The following is a 22,197-nucleotide window of genomic DNA, read 5'->3' on the forward strand; positions in this document are numbered from 1 at the left end:
TGTTTTCTATCGAAAATCACATACACTCTTACATGTACCACCCATTTTCTACTTCTTCCAAACTAGGCCAGGTGAATGGTCCATTGTTTGTTCAGACTGATGACCTTTCTAGTTCGGTCCGAGGGCACATACAGTTACCTCAGTGGACAGAGGGTGATGTATTGCTAATCATTGTTTGCCTTCATGTCAGACACTGGACACTTGTCTTGTAAAATGGAGGACAGATACAGAGTTGAATTTGATGGTAATTTAGCTATTCTACACATGGACAATGGAGAAAACAGATATAATAACGGCACATTGAAGGCTCTCCATAAAGCACTCGATACTGTAGAACGGTAAACATTGCTATCCTCTATATTAATACAGTAAATTGCAAAACACAAGTCAAAGTTCGTTCTCCCTTGAAGTATATTTTAGACGTTTCAAGGGAAACTTTGGACCATGGTGTGCTACACTTATAGTGATGAGAACAAATATTGACTAGGCTTATATCTGAACACCTATATTTTTGGATGTCTGTTTGGAGCTTTAGCTAGATATCTGATAACATGTCGATTCCAACCTTGCTAGATCAAATCTATCCATGGCTGCCAATCTCAAGATAGATGGGATTCGAAGCCACGGATCATCTTCTGGACTAGTTCAGTTTGATCATCTTCCAAATCACGTACAATTATACTAGGTATTCCGTGATAAAAATTGGCCCTAGGAGATCGGGATGGTGTAGAGTTGTACATTGATATAGCCTGGGTTGTATATGTGTGACCTATATTGTTGATTGTCCTCTGAATGAACGCCGTAGTGTTTACGTAATAGATCTAGAGGTGTAGGTGCACTTATTCCTGTGCATTTCTAGTGTGTAATAAGTTAACATTAATAAGCGACCTACGCCGTGACGGGGCGCCCTCACACATCGGTCAACCCAGAGGAGGGCGGTGAGGGCAGAACGGGACGACGTATCTTACAGTCTAGTGCATTTTCACAGAGAACGATACACTGGCTGAATACATTAAACAACTTCTACAACAATTCCAATGCTCTAATATGTTCCAGAACAGAACAAGCATTCCTGGTATTAATACACTCCGACACAGAAAATCCAAGTCTGTATTGCCCCTGGGTACTGCGTGGGGGTGGAGGGGCGGAGGGGCACTCTTCCTTACCAAACTAGTGTAACTAGTATTTGATATGCCGTCTGTGTGTTTGGTAAATCATAGACGTCTCTGCAACGTCTATATGGGTAAATGTTGTAAAGGCTTGCACTCCTTGCATATTCAACCACTTGTTGCATTCTGTATCGTCTCATATTTGCTTCCAAGAATAAGTTTGTCTTGTATATTTGTGTTTTTTGACATTAAGTTTATTTGAAAATTAGGCCCCATGTTACAAAATGTACCATTTTAAGTATTCGAACATTCAGTGTAATATAATTAATTTCTTGCCTGTTGTGAATAAATAATAACTCGTCATGAACTACCTTTCCACAGAAATTCTGCAGTTGAAGCCTTTATTACAGTCGGCGTTGGTAAATTCTATAGTAATGGTCTAGACCTCAATTGGTTGATGCAGCAAGACAAAGAAACAATGGAAAAGTTTCATAGATTTCGCCGCACTCTGTACAGTCGTATATTAACATTCCCAGTACCTACGATTGCAGCTATCAATGGTAAGTGTACACATTTTTTTTGATGATATCAAAATATATATTTCTGATATAAAGCTGATATTTGAATCCCACTTCCTCGCATTAGTGCTATCTTATCAGCGTTTTAATAATGATCGAATAAAGGAAATCATTCGAAGGACAAGCCTTTTATCTATGTATAATTATTGCTATACCAGACACAGTTATTTCTTTACCAAATCTTAATAATTCAGCTAAGACGTCGATACGGTTCTTTAAGACTTGAAGTTACTACATTTTGGTATGTTGTGACGACGTTTTGATGCTAGCCGTCGAAGCAACCACCATATTCATAATCCACGTGTATGATTATCTAGACTGTCTGAGATAAAGTTTTCGCTATAATGCTATCTGAAAGATTTATAATTATGTTACTGTTACTTGTACATGATTTGGTCACTTCGTACATACGTGACTATCGACATATTTGTTACAGATAAAACATTTCACTCTTATTCTACTATGAAAAGGTCATTGTTATGCTGCTGGTGGCATATTTGCACTTTGCCACGACTACAGAGTGATGAGAACCAAGAGGGGTTGGTTTTGTTTACCGGAAGTTCACATCAACCGACCATTTAAGTATCCAATGGCAGCGATCCTTAGGTAAGTCATCAATTCATTCATGTAAACACAAATCCGAGCTCGAGAAAAGAGGAAGTCGCTTTCTCCGAGTCTTTGCCACTTTCTGTCTGTCTGTCTGTCTGTCTGTCTGTCTGTCTGTCTGTCTGTCTGTCTGTCTGTCTGTCTGTCTGTCTGTCTGATCTACCTGTTTATGTGACTCAGATATGTCTATTTCCCCTTCTGTCATTCTCTGCAGACACAAGATACCAGCTGGGAGATTGATGCGAGATATGGCTATACTCGGCCAACAATATAACTCTGAACGATTATTTAAAGAAGGTATGATAGATGGAGTTGCAGACGAGGATAAATTGTTGGATCTTGCCAAGGAGGTGGCCATTAAAAGTCTTGGTGAGTTATTAAAAACTCCAAAGTTATCTGTTTGTATTCGTAAGTAAAACAACATTTTAATATGAGTAATTTTGAGTTTTGGGTTCAGCTCATTCTGTAAATTAAACTGAAAGATTTCAAATCATAGTTGCGGTCGCTCCTACAACCTTCTCAACTCCATCGAAAGAACTCAGTAAGAGATAGCAAACGGGAGTTTTTCATGTCATAAAATTATCCATCCATTTCCTATTTGATAATATCTTGTACCAGACATAGTAATGCAAGTATACTCATCTTGCCCCATTCTGTAAAATGTAGTCATGTTTTAGTATCTAGTATTTCTTTCTGTCTAATATATTGAATTCGATTATTGGCTTTAATAGGTCAAAGGTCACTCAATTCTCCATCCACCAGTTTGCAAATTTTTTTTCTTCTCCGAGATAACTTTAAACAAAATGTATGTGTTGATTGTAGTTCTTAGAACTTTTATTTCGAAATATTATGAAACATAAGCACTTTCCTTTTTATGAAGGTAAAAATGGATTCAGTCGATCGACACTACAGCAAATGAAAGAATCTATGTACGAAGAGGTAGTAGAAGCATTTGAATACAGTACACTTGAAGACCCTGATTGTTTGGTGTATCGTAAGAAGACAAAGGCTAAGTTGTAGAGATTTGTAGATGCTGAAAAAAAACATGTTGAAATCTACATGTACCTGGTGTATTTTGATTTGGTAACCGTGTGGATAACTCAAAGTCGCCATATTTGTGGTGCGGGTTGGTCTAGTTATTTCTTGTGTTGCATAGCAGAAGTACTAAATATAAATATTTGAATATTAAATGTACTCACCTGGTCTGGAAAGTCATCAATGTCACGATGTTGGTCACATCGACGATATTTTGGAATATTCCCTTTTTAACTAATTATTAGGAACAAAAGTAATTATAATAAACTGTTCTGTATGTTCCAACTTTTGAGCTGTGGGGTAGTGACGTAATATAAATATCTATGGAAAGTGTGTCTCCTTGGAAGTCCTATAGAATTAGTGATAAATAATGTGCAATATAATCGGACACCGTCTGATATTTGACGTCCATAGTATCTGCTATGTAAAAACATTCTTTAGGAATTGACAGAAAAAATCCTGGGGTACAGCTTGTATAGTGTAGAATGAGTCGCAAAATTACTACATTTATTTTAGTATTCCATTTTCATTGTGAGATAGTCATATGAGATAATAATGATAATTACATTCCAGAAAAAGAAGGAAGGAAGGAAGGAAGAAATGCAGTCGAAGTGCAATGTTTTAGAACAAATAAACGTTGAAATTAAAATGATAAAGATTTACTTTTTACATTTCATCACTGTGATATGCACTTTGTGTTCACGTTCCTTAGAAAACAAACCGAAGGAAGGCACAGTGAAATAACTGTTTCCGGATATTAATCAAAGTGTTTTCATCTACAAAGGCTTGTATTTTTAAATGAAATCTCTGAGTTTTGTTAAACTTTAGTTGAATTTCAACATTTTTTGTGATTAAAATTGTTTTTACATCATCTCTGTGTATGGATTTGTGGTTCAAAACGCCTGTGATTTGTTAAGCCAACCAAGCTTTGTGCAAATCGATAATTATAATTACTGCTACAATCAGTTGTATTATTATTATATTATTCTTTTGGCTCTAAGAAAAGAAAGGAGGGGCTATAGATAATTTGTCTTTTCATAAAATGTCTGCTATATAACACCCTGGCATAAAATGTCTGCTATATAACACCCTGGCGTGATATGTAGTGTAAGGCTTAAGGGTAATACGTCTGTAGCCCCCTTTTCCCCAGGAAGCTCGTGGCGGAAAATGTCCAGAAATTAATATGGCCATCCCCGGGCAACTTTCGGCTAACACTACAAAATGATTGTGTAAATATACAGTCCCGCTTATTAAAAAAATTACAAAACATTGAAAACAGGGCGCATTAGAATATGTCGCCTGAGTGTTAGATGTACGTCATACTTTTTGCATGTTTTGTGTGACATGACCTGACCCAGCGGTCACGTGACGTCACAAAACAATCAAGATGGCGGCCAGCCCAGGACAGAGAGCGTTTGCTCAAAGAATAAACAGGCAAGTATTGCTATTTATCCTCCTTCATGTTATAATAATGACGAGAAAAGACCTCAACGAATTATTAGTGTATTCTCCTACTTTTCCAACTCTGCCCTGCCTGATGTTATCCGATATTTATCAGTTTACTCAAATTTACCATGACTTGTCGTTGGCTCCATTGATTGAGTTTATGATCTGAAGTTCATAACAAACTTGTATGTACATTACATCAGTTGTGTGACCTTACAGTTTAGAATTGACCGTAATTTTAAAATCAGAAGGTATGTTGCGACATCTTGGAGCAATGTGGTTCGATATCTTAATATGTTGGTATCTATTATTACCGGTTGTTGACTCTTGATAACCGACGCTCGTTGAATCGACCGGAAGACGCTCGACATCCACAAGACATACATGTATATGCTCGCCAAACCTTGGTCCATATTAATACAAGATGTTTTGTCTAAAACTCTTCAATACCATTATTTGAAACTATTGACTCAGCCTAATATCAAAATTTGTCAAATTTATTTTCTTGTTGGACATAGAAACTGATTCTCTTTGACAACTGTGACTTAATGTAATCATTACACTATACTGTTTAAGAATACTTTTATCATTTTTTCTCTTTTTCAACATAAAAATGATGAACCTATAAAGCACTACATTGTGTTTGGCTTCAACTTATAATTAAAGTATTCACAAATGTCAGTGGAATTATAAGTGTATATTTGATAGGAGAAGATCTGGTATTGTTTATGATATTCTTTGAGGGCATTTTAACTCTGTCTTATGACAGCTTTATTGGTAGTACACGTAGTTAAGTATCTTAAAAGTAGAAACTTTGACGAGAATGTAGATCTAACAGTGGACTGTCTCTACAAGAGATACAGATATCATCTGTAATCAAGCTAGGGAGTTAGGGTTAGGTTAAGGATAGGATTAGGATAGATTAGGCCCCCTAACATACATGTAAAGTTTAGAATGTCAACAACAAATGGCCTCTATTCTAAATTTGCCACAAAACTTGTACTCTTCATGAACTCTGGCTTCGCAGTTATGGAAGTTGCTACTCACAGAATCAAAATGTTATTTTGAATCCAAAAAATATTCACTGACATCTTGACAGCATCATGACGGGTAAATTGTTTAGCTAACAGTTTTGGTATGTTGCCCCACATCAGGTCACACCAGGCTGCCGAAGTCCGTCGACAAGTTGCTTCTCAGTACACACCTAAAGAGATACCTAGAAGTGTTAGTGGTAGTGCCTTGAGCACCACATCCAGTGTTGCTGTTATCAACTCCAGTCAGGTAGGTACATGTACAAAATGTATAGATGTGCTGAAATATTACAATGTCACTGTTTTCCCTGTACTATGTTACAGCAGTGCTACATGTATGTTGTATCATCTGGACACCTTCGTGATATACCAAAAATCATGTTTCAAAACCACTCAAAACTTAGTGTAGAAGCTATTCATAACTTTGAAGATGTCTCTTGAGAAGAGATTCTGCAATGCCATGGAGAGACTCTAGACTACATAAAACCATACCAAAATAATATGCCATCTAATGTATGTAATAAGCTTCTAAATGTTCGATGCTCCATCCACATAAAGAAGTACACTCCTCCTAGTCTTCACCCAGCAACTTAATAGTGCCAAGTGGTCCTTAAAGGCCAAAGATTCAAGCCCATGTTCTCAAATTAATGGTCATTAGAGTCATTCTTACTTTCTAGACCAACTTTTTAAAGCTCTGACAGACAACTTTTTTCATAACTAAAATTTTAATCCTGGCCTCTTTTGAAAAAACAAAACAGTAGAGAGCATATCCTTAGTATTTCTGTGTATAATACATACATTTTGTACATTTATGTTATGTTAATTGATTTGCTCAGAGTAGTAGAAATACGGTTTTCAATCAACTTTTCAGGTACCGCTATGGGAGGTTGTTGATCCTCCAGATTTTGAGGAATATCTCCAACAACACCGTGATCAAGTAGGAAGTGACGCTTTAGGAGACTTGTTGTATTTCCCAGAGGATGATATTGAAGTTGGATATTTACAACGTCAGTTTCGGACAATGAAACCTGTCAGACCAGATAATCAGTAAGTACTTTATTACCAGTAAATGAGACAAGTCATGTAGAAAATCCATTGTGTGTGATGTAGTCCACTGCTAGTGATATCTCATCAGTAGAGCCAAAAGCTTCAGGTAGAACATACATTCATTGTACATGACGATGTGTAGATCTTTTACGCAAGGGTCTGTGGATAGCAGGACTTGAAATTAGCAGCAGTTAAAGGCATTTAGACGATCAAACGTTGTATCTTGAGTACTGAATTTATGACGTGATAGTCTGTCCGATCAATGGAAAATTGTAAATTTGGTGTGAACACCAGTAAAAATACCAGGGAGACTAAAGTGCAATTTGACCATATTTTACCAACTTTACCAAAAGCATTGAAAATGTTTATATGTTTGACAAATAGGAAACTTGATTCACATGTGAAGGACTGCTTACAAGCCTACACCTGTGACTGGTGTATCTACAGAAGACTGTACCAACAGTTTGTAACAGTACATGGAACAGATAGAGGAAGACAACGAGAACTGACACTGAAGTCTTTGCCTAAACAGCTATTTGAAGTGGATGAACTCTCTACTATAGAACTACAACAGGTACTTGTGTAATAGTGTTATCTGTGTTTTATTTGTATAATCACAGACAAGTAACTTGTCTGTGGTATAATATGACAGAGCTGAGAGCCCAGTGACATTTGAGTGCCAGTGTGGTATACTTACATGTAGGTATTTGCACTAGTTATGTTATGTGTTGTGTTATTATTTATTAAGATGTCCTATGGGGACTTACCAAATTATACAATACTTAAATAAAATTTACAAAAAACAGACAAACCAAGAGCCACGCACAGCCAGCCCTCTGGACACAAAAAATGTCAAATTAAATACATAAATAAATAAATATCAAATATGTTTTAATTGTAAATTAGGGTTTTTCTATGGTTAAATGTCTCGTGTAAGAAGTTTGCAGTATCAATGGGAAATTGTAACATTAAATATTATAGTAGTTTATCTAGAATTCTGGCATTTGCACAAGTGTGTGTAGTGTTCTCTACAGCTGTACTTTCACAAGCACAGCAAGTGAGAGTGCAGCAGAAAACACGGCAAGCATTAGTGCACACACCCTAGAGTACTGACACTTACATGGCATGGGGTTCTGTTATTATTATATGTACATATGTTTATCCAAAAACAGTAAATTTGATTTAAAAAATACAACCATGTGTTCACACTTCACATTATTTTGTGTACATGGAACAAGCATGTGTTTATTTATACATATATATGCAATAATGTTTTCAATTATTACACTGTATTACAATGCAGTACAGACACCAATAGTATACACACACTGATGCAAGTAAAGCACGGGTACATACATGTACATATACATTGTACATGTATGTAATAATTAGATGTTATTCCCCAATATTTTTCTTCATTCAGCCAAGGAAAATACGAGAGACCTAAGGGGCCCTTGTCACTACTCGTCTTGTGACTCATAGAGACATACAATGTAACCCTTAGGTCATGAGTATTTTCTGGCTGAAATAAGAAAAATATTGGAATTTCATAATTATACCATCACCAGTAATATAAAAAAGAAATCGGGTTAAGTAATGGCAATTTTGAGTGTTTTGACTTATATTTCGAACACAAAAGAACTATTGACGTTGACACACATTGTGTGTGATGTACAACTACCAGAGTATATATTCACATATTTTTTGTTGAAGCTGACTCATGCAAGGTATAATATATGTTACATTTCATGTGGAAACTGATGTAAACACTAGAACAAGAAGACAACGTTAAAACTTTGAATTTTTTACAATTTTTCACATTTTGAAATTCTCTTGAAAATGAGCTAGGAGAACACTGGCTTTTATCCATACATGTTAGTCAGTAGATTGTAATAATAGTGAATAATCAATCTGTCTCTACTTTGGTAGGAACATGAAGAAATCAAAAGACGATCCATTCACATGGACAACACACCTCGCGGTAGTTGGGCATCTAGTATTTATGATTTGAAGAATTCTGAAGCTGATCAGTTATTGTCTCATCTACTTGAACACACCCCTGCTGATGAACAAGATAAACAGAACACAGAGATGAGGAAAATACAAAGACAACATAATTTATTTGCTATTTATCAACTGACAGAAGAGGTAAGATGTATGTGTTTTAGAGTTAGAGTGCATTGAATTTGTCTTGTTCTATAGTATAGTACAGTATAGTATAGTATAGTATAGTACAGTACAGTATCGTATAGTACAGTATCGTATAGTACAGTATAGTATAGTATAGTATAGTATAGTATAGTATAGTATAGTATAGTATAGTATAGTATAGTATAGTACAGTACAGTATCGTATAGTACAGTATCGTATAGTATAGTACAGTATCGTATAGTACAGTATAGTATAGTATAGTATAGTATAGTATAGTATAGTATAGTATAGTATAGTATAGTATAGTATAGTGTAGTGTAGTGTAATTATTTCTACTATAGCTTAGAATCCTGGGTGTTGTGTTTCCACCTTAGATGTAGGTACGGTCGTTGTCCTGTTCTATACAATACTATAGCTATCACTACTATAGGCTTCAGTTCATGCTGTCCAGTTCCAGCTCTGGATCTGTGTTTTGTTCAACAACATAACATAGCTACATCTGTCTCTACCATAGCCTGAAATCCATACTGTTTTGCCTGTAAACTTTTGTCTGGAATCCATGCGGTCCTATTCTACAGTATACCAAGGCTGTATGTTGCCTGAAATCCATACCTTTGAAGTTTCTAACTTCTTCACTTAACTAGACTACATACAGCATGGCTATTTCAACTATATCTTTGAAAAATGGATTTGTTTCATTATTTTTTCTACACCAAAAACAAAACAATAAAAATGAAAAGAACACAACATGATGTTATTCCCCAAAACAAGTCTGGCACTATCAGTAGTAGCAGCAGTAGTTGTAGATAGTGTTGATTCATTAGCCCAAGGACTGAACTGTTCATCATTCAGTTTGGTTATTTTCTTGAACAGCTCTTTCTTTGAAATATAAAATGAGCATGTTACTTTATTTTTACACTAGGAGGAAGGTATTGAAAGACGAGCCTCAGCAGAGATTCCTAGAGAACAGTTTGGTCATAGATTACTGGTGAAATGTTTAACACTCAAGTAAGTGAATGAAAGTTACTGTTCTGTACTTGTTAATGATATACATGTAATTAAAATGTACACTGTAACCTCTTCAAAACAAACTAATTCTCACTACCTTCAATAGCATTTTATCCCATGCTAGAGGGTCAAAATAGAACAAGAAGGTTGACTAATTCTCAGTACCTGCAATAGCATTTTACCTCATACTAGAGGGTCAAAATAGAACAAGAAGGTTGACTAATTCTCAGTACCTGCAATAGCATTTTACCTCATACTAGAGGGTCAATATAGAACAAGAAGGTTGACTTATTCTTAGTACCTGCAATAGCATTTTACCTCATACTAGAGGGTCAAAATAGAACAAGAATGTTGACTTACATTATTTTGTATTCTCACACACGCCTATAGTAATGCATGTGAAGTGTGTGGAGCGGAAGTTATGACCAAGAAATCGAATGTTCATTTTTTTATGATACGCCTAGGCAGTAATATTTGATTTCAGATACCGAGAATTGGGAGCCATGCTTGAATGTTTGCTATAACAAATTGTTTGTTATAGAGAAGCTTGTACTTTATTGCAAATGTAACTTTGGGGGGGGGGGGGGGGCATCACAAAAGAATGTTTTCTTATAACTGAATGTTCATTAGAATGAAAGGGTCATCACTATGTATATTAATAATACTCCTGTAATTAATTGTTCTGGTGTTTAACAAATGATTCATCACGGCGAATTGCTTACTGTGTTGCTCATCGAGTGGCCTCATGTAACAAAGAGAAGCTTTGAGTGACATCTAACCAGTGTTTGTTTGTTTGTTTGTTTGTTTGTTTGTGTATGGCAGGTTTGAAATTGACATTGAACCAGTCTTTGCTGTCATGGCCCTGTACGATTCCAGAGAGAAGAAGAGGGTATGTGTATCTATTACAGTATCACAGTTGACAAAAGAATTAATAAGCAGAGCTGAGTGGGGAGGGAGTACATGTGTAGTTGAGAAATGAACCTGAAGTGTGTGCAAAACTAATTTCATTGCAACTGAAAGTGTAGTTAGTAGTAAATGCTGCAAGCATGAGAGCTCCTACTGGCATTCAAGCACCACAGGATTCTGTGTCATGTATTATTTTATATATGGTCATCCAAAATATAAAATTTGATAAAAAAAGTATAACTGTGTTGGTTGTATGAATGTTTTGACTTTGTGTACATGGAATGGTCATGTGACAGGTTGCTCATTTGCATAGCAGTATTCAGTATTGCACCCAACTGCAAACACCAATAGAATGTGCATGCACTGATGCAAGTGAACATGTGTACTTGCGTAATGTACCCTAAGTACAAATTAGATATTGTTCCCCAAGATTTTTCTTTGTTCAGCCAAGGAAAATATGAGTGACTTAAGGGGCCTTATCACTATGAGTTCATAGAGGAGTAGAGGCAAAAAACTTTTTTCACAAGTATTTTCCGGCTAAATGAGGAAAAACATAGGAGAATAACATAATTACATGTATACCAGCGCCAGTAATATTAAAGAAAAATCAGGGAAGTAATGGCAATTTTTAATGTTTTGACTCATATTTCGAAGACAGCAGAACCAATGATGAGGACGTGCATTGTCATGACATAGACACGCGTTGTGATGTAGAAAGACCAGGGTATAAATTCTGTATTTTTGTTCAGCTTGGCTTGTGCATGATATAATTGTTTCTAACCCCTCTGTATTCTTCTACAGATATCGGAGAATTTCTTTTTTGATTTAAATGCCGATCACTTACGTGCAATGCTGAAACCACATGTATCATATCCCGATATACTGACTGTCAGTAGATCCTGTATATTCTCGCTAACTTACCCATCTAGTGATGTCTTCCTAGTTGTCAAGTTAGAGAAAGTACTTCAACAGGGTGATATTACGGAATGTGCTGAGCCATACATGAAGGAATTTGACAGTACCAAGGTGAGAAGACATGTACCATGTTGTACACTGGAAATGGGGTTGATGTTGCATTTCTCTGATGGGAAAAGACAGTTTTGTTGTAAACACAGACAATTTGAAACCCCAAGTAAACAATTATAGAGGTGTTGTGTACTGTTGGGGTGTAGAAGCACTCAAGTAATCACATTGTTTATTGGTAGAAAAGTAAACAGTTGAAACTATAAAAACCATGAAATCTATAGGGAATAATTTCAGCAAAAGCTATCACTAGTGTACAGTAAAAGAAGAACAATAATTGGTAAGTAGAATGGCCTGAGAATAAATCTCAAAATATCCTCGGGAACATGTAAAACTTGACAATGTGATAAAATAACTTAGAAAGGTCTGAGCTATCCACAACCATGTTATACATTGTATTTTCTCCTGCTGAACATAGAAAAATAGTTGGAATATTAGAGAGAATTAAGTTTTATTGTTTATATTTTGTCAACAGCAAGAAGAGAAGATTAAAACCAATGCCAAATATTACTGTGAGAAATTAGGGAAATACAGAATGCCGTTTGCATGGACTGCTATTCATCTTATGAATATAGTGAATGGTGCTGGTAGTCTTGATAGAGATCCATCATTCTCAGAAAAGGACTTTAAAGAAGGTAAGACAGAGTGACCTGGCCTTAAATTTAGAACATGTATTTCTTTTTACTACTGTGCAGAGAAAAGATTCACATGGTTTTGACAGTTACATTATCAAATAAATACGTAATCGAAATAGTATGCCAATGCAAACATGTATCTTATAGTTAGGTGCAAGAACCCTTGAATATTGATAGAAAATCAGATTATGTGTTTTTTAATTTACCCATTTTCTATTGTTCTGTAGTTGATCGGCGTGCCAGTAGTGCGAGTGCATACGACACTGGAAGTCTGCGTCGAACTAAGGCTGGTGATACAGGGTCTTTACCAAGAAAATTAGATGGAACGGGTTCATTGAAAAGAAATGGGTCAGAAAGGAAGTTGAGAACTGAAGAAGATACATCTAACCTTGCTACATTTAGACCAGTTACATTGACGGTGTCAAGCTTCTTTAAACAGGTAAACTGCCAAAAGTACAAGTGTAGTTGCAGCATTTATTTTAAAAATGTGCTTTAGCCGTATTCAAAAATACATACTGTGTAAATGCCAACATGTTGTATGTGACATAAGAATCAGGAAACCCCTGACATTGCTAGGAAATGATACATGTTCAGAAATTTGACCATTTCCTATCGATCTCTGTAGTTGAATTTGTGTGACAGTAGTACATATATACTGTAAACCTGGACATTTTCACTAAAGACTAATTTTCACTTATTTTGCTAGAAACAAAATTGCAAAAATAAGTAGCGATTAAAATGCCTTCTTGTACATAAACACAATGTACCAGTCTGGTAAGTAGTAAAATATTAGTCTTTTTGAACTAGCTCAAGAATCTAAATTCGCAGCACTTTCTAGTACTAGTGAAAATATCTAGGTTATATGACACTGGAACTGTACCATAGAATGACAACGTCAGAGGAAAAGTATGGACATTTCATTTCGTTAAAGGTTGAATAGCATGAACTAATATATCAGGTGAACATACTAAAAATATCACAATAATGAGTATGTTTTCTCTGTTTACTGTGCATCTTCTACAGGAAGCTGATAAATTGACAGATGAAGATCTGTTCAGGTTTTTGGCAGACTTGAAGAAACCAACATCAATTTTGAAAAGACTGAAATGTATTCCTGGTAAGTCAAGAGTAAAGTTAGCCATTGTTGCATTTGTGAAATGTATTCCTGATAAGTATTACAGTCAGCTGACATTGCATTTGTGACATGTATTCATGGAAAAAAATGTAGGAAAATCAGCTGAGAGTCAGCTGAGTTTGCAAGGAACTGTTACACTAGTATAGCACTAATTCCCTAAGGATTGCTGCATAGCTGACTTCAATGATATGTCACTTTAAGTGTCTAGTTGAACAATTGTTCAAGGCAAAATGTAAAAATAAATAAGTAATGGTGTAAGAAAGGGATTTTTGGTCCAAAAACTTATTTTAAACTCAAAAATTGTTGGCTTAGTTTATTCTAGCACTTTCTTGAGTTATGTCCAAGTGTTATATGAATTGTTAGTTCCATACAAATTGTTTGTTCTTTATAATCCCATAAAGAACATAGAAATGCTGACCAGTTAATCTGATGTCTTGATAAGAAGGGTCTCTAGAAAAAATCTTTGTCCATAATGCAGACCACTGACCGCATTATTATTTTGGATCAAGGAATGTCTGTTAAATAGAAATGCAGATGTGTATGTGTGTGGGTCTGAAGCTGTCAAAAACTGCCAGGCCAATTGTCTTGGTATGTGGTAGGGACTTGGGGTGTGTAGATGAGAAATTGTGGTAAGGACTTCACTTGGGGTGTGTAGATGACAAATTGTTCAAATGAAAATGATCACACCAAAAGTGTGATTTTGGTTGAAAAACATGATTCTTCGCATGAGAGCATGCTTCTAGTCTCAGCCTAAAATGAAAGGTTATTGTTTTATTTCATATTTAAAACAGGAACATTAAAATTAGACATATCACCAATGCCAGAGAACCTTCCATACTGCCTTACACCAGAACTGCAACAAGTAGATCCCTATCCTGATATGAGAGGAAGACCTACTCGAGAAGTACAGGAGATTCCTTCTAGAGAAGTCTTTGTACCAAATACTACATACAAGTAAGTCTTCTCTCAATTAATTCCCAAGCTTTCAGAGAACACTTGCTCAGTTTGGCTGTTCCCCCCCCCCTCCATTGGACTTTTAAATGCATAGTTCCAATTAGGATTAAAATTTAGGTGTTAAGAATAGTTGTCTGGCAGAGCTATTAAAAAGTTGATCTTGAACAAAAGTCTTAGAATGATTATATACTATACTCCTTATGGCTCAACTTGTAGGATAACACTATTAATATGAGAGCCTAGGATAGTTTCTTGTCCCTCTATGTTATAAAGATTACCAGTGAAGGTAACAAGAGAAGCATTTCCATACATGTATCTTTCAATTTTCAACATGCTTTAGTGTCGCCATGTTATGTCAACAACTCTTGCACTAAGTGACAAGCCTAAAGAGTAGCAGACTTGACATCAACCCTCTGCAGTGATTTAACACTGGTTCACTGTATTTCATGTGTGGTGTTGATAAATGGGATAATATGTCATTGATGTTATTTTGGTTCTCTACTACAGAAATATATTGTATGTGTATCCACAAGCTCTTAATTTCTCTAACCGTACTGGTTCTGCTCGTAACATTGCTGTCAAGGTACAGTTCATGTCTGGAGATGACCCTAAAGATGCCTTACCTGTAAGTATATGTACACTGTAGAGGGAGGATAACAAAGAAATCACAATTGATTTAAAAGTGTATGACTACTAGGTGGGAATATAACAGAACCCATAAGAACATAACATCACAGTACCAGTGTGGCATACTTTGTGGGGGTACTTGTATAAGTACTTGTTAAGTATTCTTTGGCAGTAAAACACCACAAGCATAAGAGATGAGTGCAGATATCCTGGTATAGTAGCATGCATGTATCATGGGTAGAGCTCAAAATTAATGGTAGTCCAGTGTCCCCAGACTACCAATTTGTGTCATAGGGTTACCATAATTTACAGCTGTTAGCCCACTCAGGCTACTGCTTATTTTGTGAGTATGTAGAAGAGGGAAGATTTACAGACATGAAAATATTTTAATAACATAACATGGGGTCCACTGATTTCAGCTTAGGAATAGGAATACACGTAAGGGACATGGTCACCAACCTTGGGCTACCAATTTTGGAAAATGATGTAGTCCACTTGGACTATAGAAGGAAAAGGTTAATTTTTAGCCTGATGTGGTTCTGTTCTTATGAAATAAGTTTATCAAAAAGTGCAAATTTTCTTTTATAAGTGCAACTCAGCATTCACGTGATTTTGTGCAGTACATAAATGGTCCTGTACTCATTTGCATACAACTTACAAGTATGCAATAATGTATGCAGTGCACCTACCGATAAAACTTGTTCACAGCGTACATGTAGTGTATACTTTTACCAATGTACGCAGTCTACATCAATAGTGTCTTGTGAATGATTATAGAAATGAAAACAGGGTCAACTAAACAAATCTGTAACGATAGCAATTTCATCATATTATGGTGTAAGCATTGTTGCCAATTATGTCTTTACAGGTGATATTTGGAAAGTCCAACTGTGCACCATTTGCTACGGAAGCCTATACCTCTGTAACTTATCACAGTAAATGTCCTGATTTTTATGAAGAGGTCAAGATCAGACTGCCTGCCAGTTTAACAGACCAACATCATATCCTGTTTACTTTCTACCACATTAGTTGTCAACGTAAACAAGACAACTCTCCTGTAGAAACACCCATTGGTTACACGGTAAGATTCAAAGATCAGATCTCATGTTATTCTTCATTTACAAATAAATTTTCTTTGTAACATAGAATGCATTTCTCAAATAAAAATATCATAAACTTTTGCTTTGCTCTGTTCAAGTAAATTTAAACCCATTTTCGGTTAAAATAAAATTAATTGGATCACTGTACAAATTTTTAAAATAGAGGTCAAAGTGATATCAAAAGTAAGACATTTTTGGAATCCAATATGGCTACCGAATCCAATATGGCAACCAACTCCAATATGGCTGCCCAGTACCATGTTCACTGTAGGAAAATACTAGTAAATGAACTTGACACAATAAACATACTTTTATTTCTAGAAACTAGGACTTGTAAGGCTACTAAATTAAATGTTTTATTACTTTCAGTGGGTACCTGCATTACATGATGGTAGACTTCATATGGGTGAATTCTGTTTGCCAGTATCGGTAGAGAAACCACCAAATAATTATTTTATGCTGTCACCAGAGGTTAGTATTACATTTCAAGTTTTATCACACACCTGGTAGTTTGTAGTGAAATCTTTCTACCTGTAAACAACACAGGACATGCCAGATCTAATCCACATTATTTGCAGCTAAAGTCAGTTTACAAATTGCTCACATACAGTATTAACTTGTTTTTGAAACTTGTCGTATAATGTCTATCAACTGATGAAGGACTTAGGTATTAAGTTACAATATGAAATGTATGTCGTCAGATTCACATAACTAAAAATTTAGTAGCATGAATAACAGAATATGTAATAAACATATAACTACCAAGAAAAATGATGCAGACTGTATTTAGGCTACCTTTTATAACAGTGAGTTAATACAATCATGTATTGTCTTTTTATAACATGTATGTTTTTATCATTTATGTAGGTTCAACTACCAGGTATGAGATGGGTTGATGGCCATAAAGGCTTGTTTAACGTAGCATTCTCTGCAGTATCATCAATTCACACACAGGTAAGATATTATATTATGACAGAACCCCCCCCCCCCCCCCCCCCCTTAGTCTTACGATGGACAGTTAGGCATACAGAAGTTATTTTTATGAGTGATGCAGTTTACCAGCAAGTGAAAATAGGGCAGAATACACCACATCAAAAGCATTTGATATTATATAGTATACTCTGAGGCTATTGTTTTATAATACATATTATGTGTGTTGAAATAATCAAATCAAAGCTAGGCGGAAAGAAAGTGTAGGACCATCATGCACATTGCTGTACACCACACTACTCACATCACATAGCATCACATCATGTCATAGCACATTGCGCCACACTACATTACACCACACCACACCACATCACATATCACATCAGATAACACCACACCACACCACACCACATAACAACACATCACATCACATTACATCACTTCACACCACACCATATCACACCACACCACATCACGTCAAATCACATCACATCACATCACATCAGATCATACCACACCACATCAGATCACAACATAACACACCACACCACATCATATCGCACCACATCATGTCAAATCACTTCTCATCACATCAAATCACATCACACCACATCAGATCACAACACAACACACCACGTCACATCACATCAAATCATATCACATCAGATAACACCACATCACATCAGATCACACCACATCACATCACACCACATCACATTTGGTCTAATCACATCGTCTTGATTGTCTTGTAGGATGATTGCCTAGATCGGTTTCTAAGTTTATGCCATGCTGTAGATGATAGTCGGATACCTCGTTCTATCGGTGAAAATAACATGGAAATGGAGCTGAAGAAATCTATCAATAATCTGAAAAATGCCGCATTTGAACCATTAATCAGTTTCCTACATATCACACTCAACAAATTAATAACATTACTAGTCAAACCACCAATCATTGCAGGACAAGTTGGTAAGTGATTTCCTCACCCAGTTGTAAATATTTTTCACAATCTTGACTTCGTTTTGACTTAAAATTCACATGTTTTATTTGCTGAAACGTGTCTATCTTAGTAAACCGAAGGCTCAATTACCAGTCTGAGAGTAATATCAAGTAGATAGATAGTTCATTTGCAATGAAGGCTACAGTCCCAAAGAGCTTATACAACACAAAATATACAGTTCAGAAAAGATACGAGAGTACGTGTAATATAATAACTATGGATGGTAATTTGACACAAAGTCAGACGGAGTGTCATGTCACTAGTTGAATTTGCTGCAACTTTAATGGCTTAATAATTTAACTGTTTGTGATATTTTATCTTTTTTTTTTTTTTAACTTTACAGCCAATGTTGGACAGTGTACATTTGAAGCGTTATGTAATGTTGTAGCCAGGATTCATAATATGTTGGGTGGAAATCTAGATGTCCACGGACGAAATGATCTCTTAGCAAGTTATATTCAGTATGCTTTTACTGCACCCCAGCAGGACTCAACTCATCAATTCAGTCCTGGTAAGTATGTATGCAAATATAGTTTCAAGGGGAACATGACTCCAGGAAATAAAGGTATTTTTTTTAAAATCTCATACACTTTGGGTTCGCATGATTTCAAATCTCATAAATTTCACAACTCTGGGTACCTGCAATAGCATTTTACTCATGCTAGAGGGCCAAAATAGAACAAGAAGGTTGACTTATTCTCATGTGCACCTATAGGAATGCATGTGAAGTGCATGGGGCAGAAGTTATGGTGTCGGACAAGAAATCGAATATGCATTATTTTCATGATGTGCCAAAGCAGTAATATTCCATTTCGGGTACCCAGAATTGCCAAGAAACATCAATTTGAAATTTAGCTTCATCCTCATCTGCCTTAGCAGTGGTCCCATGTTGCCTTATGGTAGCAGATATGCATATGTATTGGATGAACAATACATTTATTTCTCTGAAGGTAATATGCTTGTAGGAATCATTAATATTTACTGCTCATCTAATACATATACATGCCTGCTAACTCCCAGGAAGGAAACACTGGACCACTGCTAGGACAATGAATGTGAAGCAACTTTCAATTTTGCATTTCTTGGCAATTGCATGAAACGTGTATGAATCATATAATGACTCTCCAGAACCCAAACGTTATGAAAAACATCTTCATTTCCGGGAGTGGTGTTTTCTGTTAATTTCACAAAATTGGTTTGGTATTGTCACATCCATTACATGTATGTTAAATGCAATATGAAACTTAAATAGTATGAAATTAGAGAAATATATTATATGCTAAACAACAATGAAAACTTATCCAAGCTTTTCAAATTGGTGATATTTCATCATTGGAGCCATAGGGATTTCATATGAGCATTCTTTTATTCTGGACCAACTTTTTCTATAGCTTTTTCTATTGTGTCACTTTCACATCTATTTGCATTCACCAATACAACTGCCGACATCAGACCATGAACGAACGGAACCTGTTACAGACAGGGAAAGTAAACAAGTGAATTGGATTGGTAACACTTGGCACAGCAGGTTAGAACTGCAGAGACTTGTGTTTACACTTCATGGTTTGATAAGAACAGTTGTATGGCCTCTTTATGTGTACATGAAATGTCAGGGGAAATTTGTGACCACGAACTATTATGTAAAGTGGTCATTAAACTGTTCTTATCAAATGATGGATGCAAGGATTACTTGATCGCATGTAATCTGTACTTCCAACATGCTATGCCAGGTTTTATTAATCCAATTCAGTTGTTTACTTTCCCTGTTTGTAACAAGATCAGTTCGTCAACAGTCTGATGTCAGAAGTTGTACTTTTGCAAACTGTCGTCTTCTCTCCTCATGTCAATTTCATCGTTTCATTTCATCATCTCGACATACCTAGCATCATCACCTGGTATGAGTCCAGAGTATGGCAACTTAGCCAGACCGACCACACTGAATTTAAATCTATCCAACCGCTCACTGAGTAGTAGTAATCCTGACTTGGCAGTCACTCCTACCTCTCAAGACAGTGATTTTTACAACTTGGCAACGATGGGGCGATACGACAGAGGAGGTCCAATGATGAGAGCTGCTAATAGAACTTCGTATGCAGAGACTGGAATGGGAAATGTACCCGTGCAAGGACTTGGCGGTAGACTGCCATGTAGAAAGGTTAGTATGTTGTCAGATGTAGAAATCATCTAAACTGACTCACAGTAATGTTATTTCATCTTTAGGGGACAGACCACCCCCTCCACACACCTCGAAGACCATGGTTTCAATCCTGGGTTCTTGCATTAGTGTTATCTTATGATCCTGTGAAGCTGTAAGGATTACATATGATCATTCTTTTGTTGTACACCAACTTTTTCTAAGCTTTGCTAGATAACTGATTTTAATACATACATTTTAGTCCTCATTCGAACTGGGCCTTTAAGCTACAAATTCCCTTGACATACGTGTACACAGATGTACAGATGTCTACAGACAAAGTCAAGGGCAGGAACAATATAATTATGTACACATCTCTTTTTAGTTGTAACATAACATAACATAATATGAACATTGTCTCTCAATATAAAGGGAATGTGGAAGCAAACTTGGAGACCAATTTTTAGTTTTCTGCCAACACCTGTGTTAACCCTTTCATGACTAGAGACGAGTTTTAAATAATATGGGGACCCAATTTATATGAATATTTTCATAATTACAATAATATTACTTTATTAGGAAGTAACATTTCTTTAATTCCAGTCTAAAATGAAGTTGATATATGCCAAAAACTTACATAAAACAAGAATTTTGTCCAAACAATTTTGGCGGGAATGTTTTCAGTATTGAAGGGGTTAACAGTTTAGATTGAGGTTTTTTCTTTATTAAAAAAACTGTAAATGACTCAAGATACAAATTATATACTATGTTGTTCTTGTATTTTGTCTCAGAACCAAGAAGATTTAATATGCAGATTTTGTTGATTCTGTTCAGAATGAAAATGAATACCTTTGATGTATTCTAAGTAATTTCTCTGTGCATGTATGTTTTACAGTTAGTACATGAAGAGTTAGCCTTACAAATGGTTGTATGCAGTGGTTCAATCAAAGAGACAGCCTTGGCACATTCTTGGTTCATATTTGAAATGATGGTAAGTGACCGCTTATCACTCATCCTTGAAATAAAACTCTGTCCTTATTTTAAAGAAATGTGCATGTCAAGATAAAGAGAAGATGAAACCTTGTGTACACATTTATGTCCTACTTATACCATGCACGAGCCATTTAGAACAAAAAATATGGAATATATACTCTGGTTGTTGTACTTCATGACAGCACGTGTCTACGTCACTGGTTCTGCTGTGTTCGAAATATGAGTTAAAATATTCAAAATTGCCATTACTTTCCCCAATTTTTCTTTGATATTTCTGGCACTGGTATAATTATGTCATTCACCAATATTTTTCTTCATTCAGCCTGAAAATACTCGTGACCTAAGGGTTGTCACTACTTGTCTATTGCCACGTAGTGACAAGCACCCCTTAGGTCACTCGTATTTTGGCTGAACGAAGAAAAATTTTAGGAAATGACATCTACTTATATCACAGACTTGGTACTGTTGTAGTAGCTCTTTTTCAGCCCGGACAAATAATAGTAGATTCTAAACTTGCTAATTTGCTCTCTTTCCAGGTGAAAAGCATGGCTCTATATGTATCAACAACTGGCCAATTGTCTGTTCACCGCCAACACAGATTTCCATCACGTTTCCTTGATGACGTACAAACCATTGTTCATTCAGTAACTACTGATATCATTTCAAGGTACAATAAGGTAAGACTATTAAGAGGGGCTGTAGGAATAGCCCATGTCTGTCTGTATGACTGTCTGTCTGTATGTCTGTCT

At 35.9% G+C, this 22,197-nt stretch overlaps 2 protein-coding genes across 3 annotated transcripts in view; both read left to right on the forward strand.

Moving 5' to 3' along the window:
* Positions 1 to 213: 213 nt before the first annotated feature.
* LOC144446930 (uncharacterized) lies at positions 214 to 3,313 on the forward strand. The gene is made up of 5 exons (XM_078136776.1): positions 214 to 338; positions 1,491 to 1,669; positions 2,158 to 2,293; positions 2,508 to 2,662; positions 3,174 to 3,313. The coding sequence occupies exons 1-5, from the start codon at positions 214 to 216 to the stop codon at positions 3,311 to 3,313; spliced, it is 735 nt and encodes a 244-aa protein (XP_077992902.1).
* A 1,401-nt stretch (positions 3,314 to 4,714) lies between these two features.
* LOC144446794 (dedicator of cytokinesis protein 7-like) overlaps positions 4,715 to 22,197 on the forward strand; it is a 35,610-nt gene continuing 18,127 nt past the window's right edge. Inside the window, exons 1-21 of one of the 2 annotated variants that reach the window (XM_078136629.1) lie at positions 4,715 to 4,762; positions 5,929 to 6,055; positions 6,677 to 6,852; positions 7,237 to 7,426; positions 8,782 to 9,000; positions 9,926 to 10,011; positions 10,834 to 10,900; positions 11,719 to 11,943; positions 12,416 to 12,575; positions 12,803 to 13,014; positions 13,599 to 13,692; positions 14,502 to 14,664; positions 15,172 to 15,289; positions 16,160 to 16,372; positions 16,761 to 16,862; positions 17,259 to 17,345; positions 18,074 to 18,290; positions 18,665 to 18,832; positions 20,205 to 20,476; positions 21,351 to 21,446; positions 21,985 to 22,125. In XM_078136629.1, the coding sequence (XP_077992755.1) occupies positions 4,716 to 4,762; positions 5,929 to 6,055; positions 6,677 to 6,852; positions 7,237 to 7,426; positions 8,782 to 9,000; positions 9,926 to 10,011; positions 10,834 to 10,900; positions 11,719 to 11,943; positions 12,416 to 12,575; positions 12,803 to 13,014; positions 13,599 to 13,692; positions 14,502 to 14,664; positions 15,172 to 15,289; positions 16,160 to 16,372; positions 16,761 to 16,862; positions 17,259 to 17,345; positions 18,074 to 18,290; positions 18,665 to 18,832; positions 20,205 to 20,476; positions 21,351 to 21,446; positions 21,985 to 22,125 (3,180 nt within the window). In that variant the 5' untranslated portion in view covers position 4,715. The remainder of the gene's footprint in view (positions 4,763 to 5,928; positions 6,056 to 6,676; positions 6,853 to 7,236; positions 7,427 to 8,781; positions 9,001 to 9,925; positions 10,012 to 10,833; positions 10,901 to 11,718; positions 11,944 to 12,415; positions 12,576 to 12,802; positions 13,015 to 13,598; positions 13,693 to 14,501; positions 14,665 to 15,171; positions 15,290 to 16,159; positions 16,373 to 16,760; positions 16,863 to 17,258; positions 17,346 to 18,073; positions 18,291 to 18,664; positions 18,833 to 20,204; positions 20,477 to 21,350; positions 21,447 to 21,984; positions 22,126 to 22,197) is intronic. The other variant, XM_078136630.1, reaches the window with a different exon arrangement.

The sequence above is a fragment of the Glandiceps talaboti genome, chromosome 15 (assembly GCF_964340395.1).
Source record: "Glandiceps talaboti chromosome 15, keGlaTala1.1, whole genome shotgun sequence".
Taxonomy (NCBI): domain Eukaryota; kingdom Metazoa; phylum Hemichordata; class Enteropneusta; family Spengelidae; genus Glandiceps; species Glandiceps talaboti.

Bases quoted from the DNA above. Each gene is read 5' to 3' on its own strand.
- LOC144446930 (XM_078136776.1), top strand. From the start codon at position 214: ATGGAGGACAGATACAGAGTTGAATTTGATGGTAATTTAGCTATTCTA. The intron at 339-1,490 runs GTAAACATTGCT...ACCTTTCCACAG, and splicing joins GCACTCGATACTGTAGAACG to AAATTCTGCAGTTGAAGCCT. The intron at 2,294-2,507 runs GTAAGTCATCAA...CATTCTCTGCAG, and splicing joins CCAATGGCAGCGATCCTTAG to ACACAAGATACCAGCTGGGA.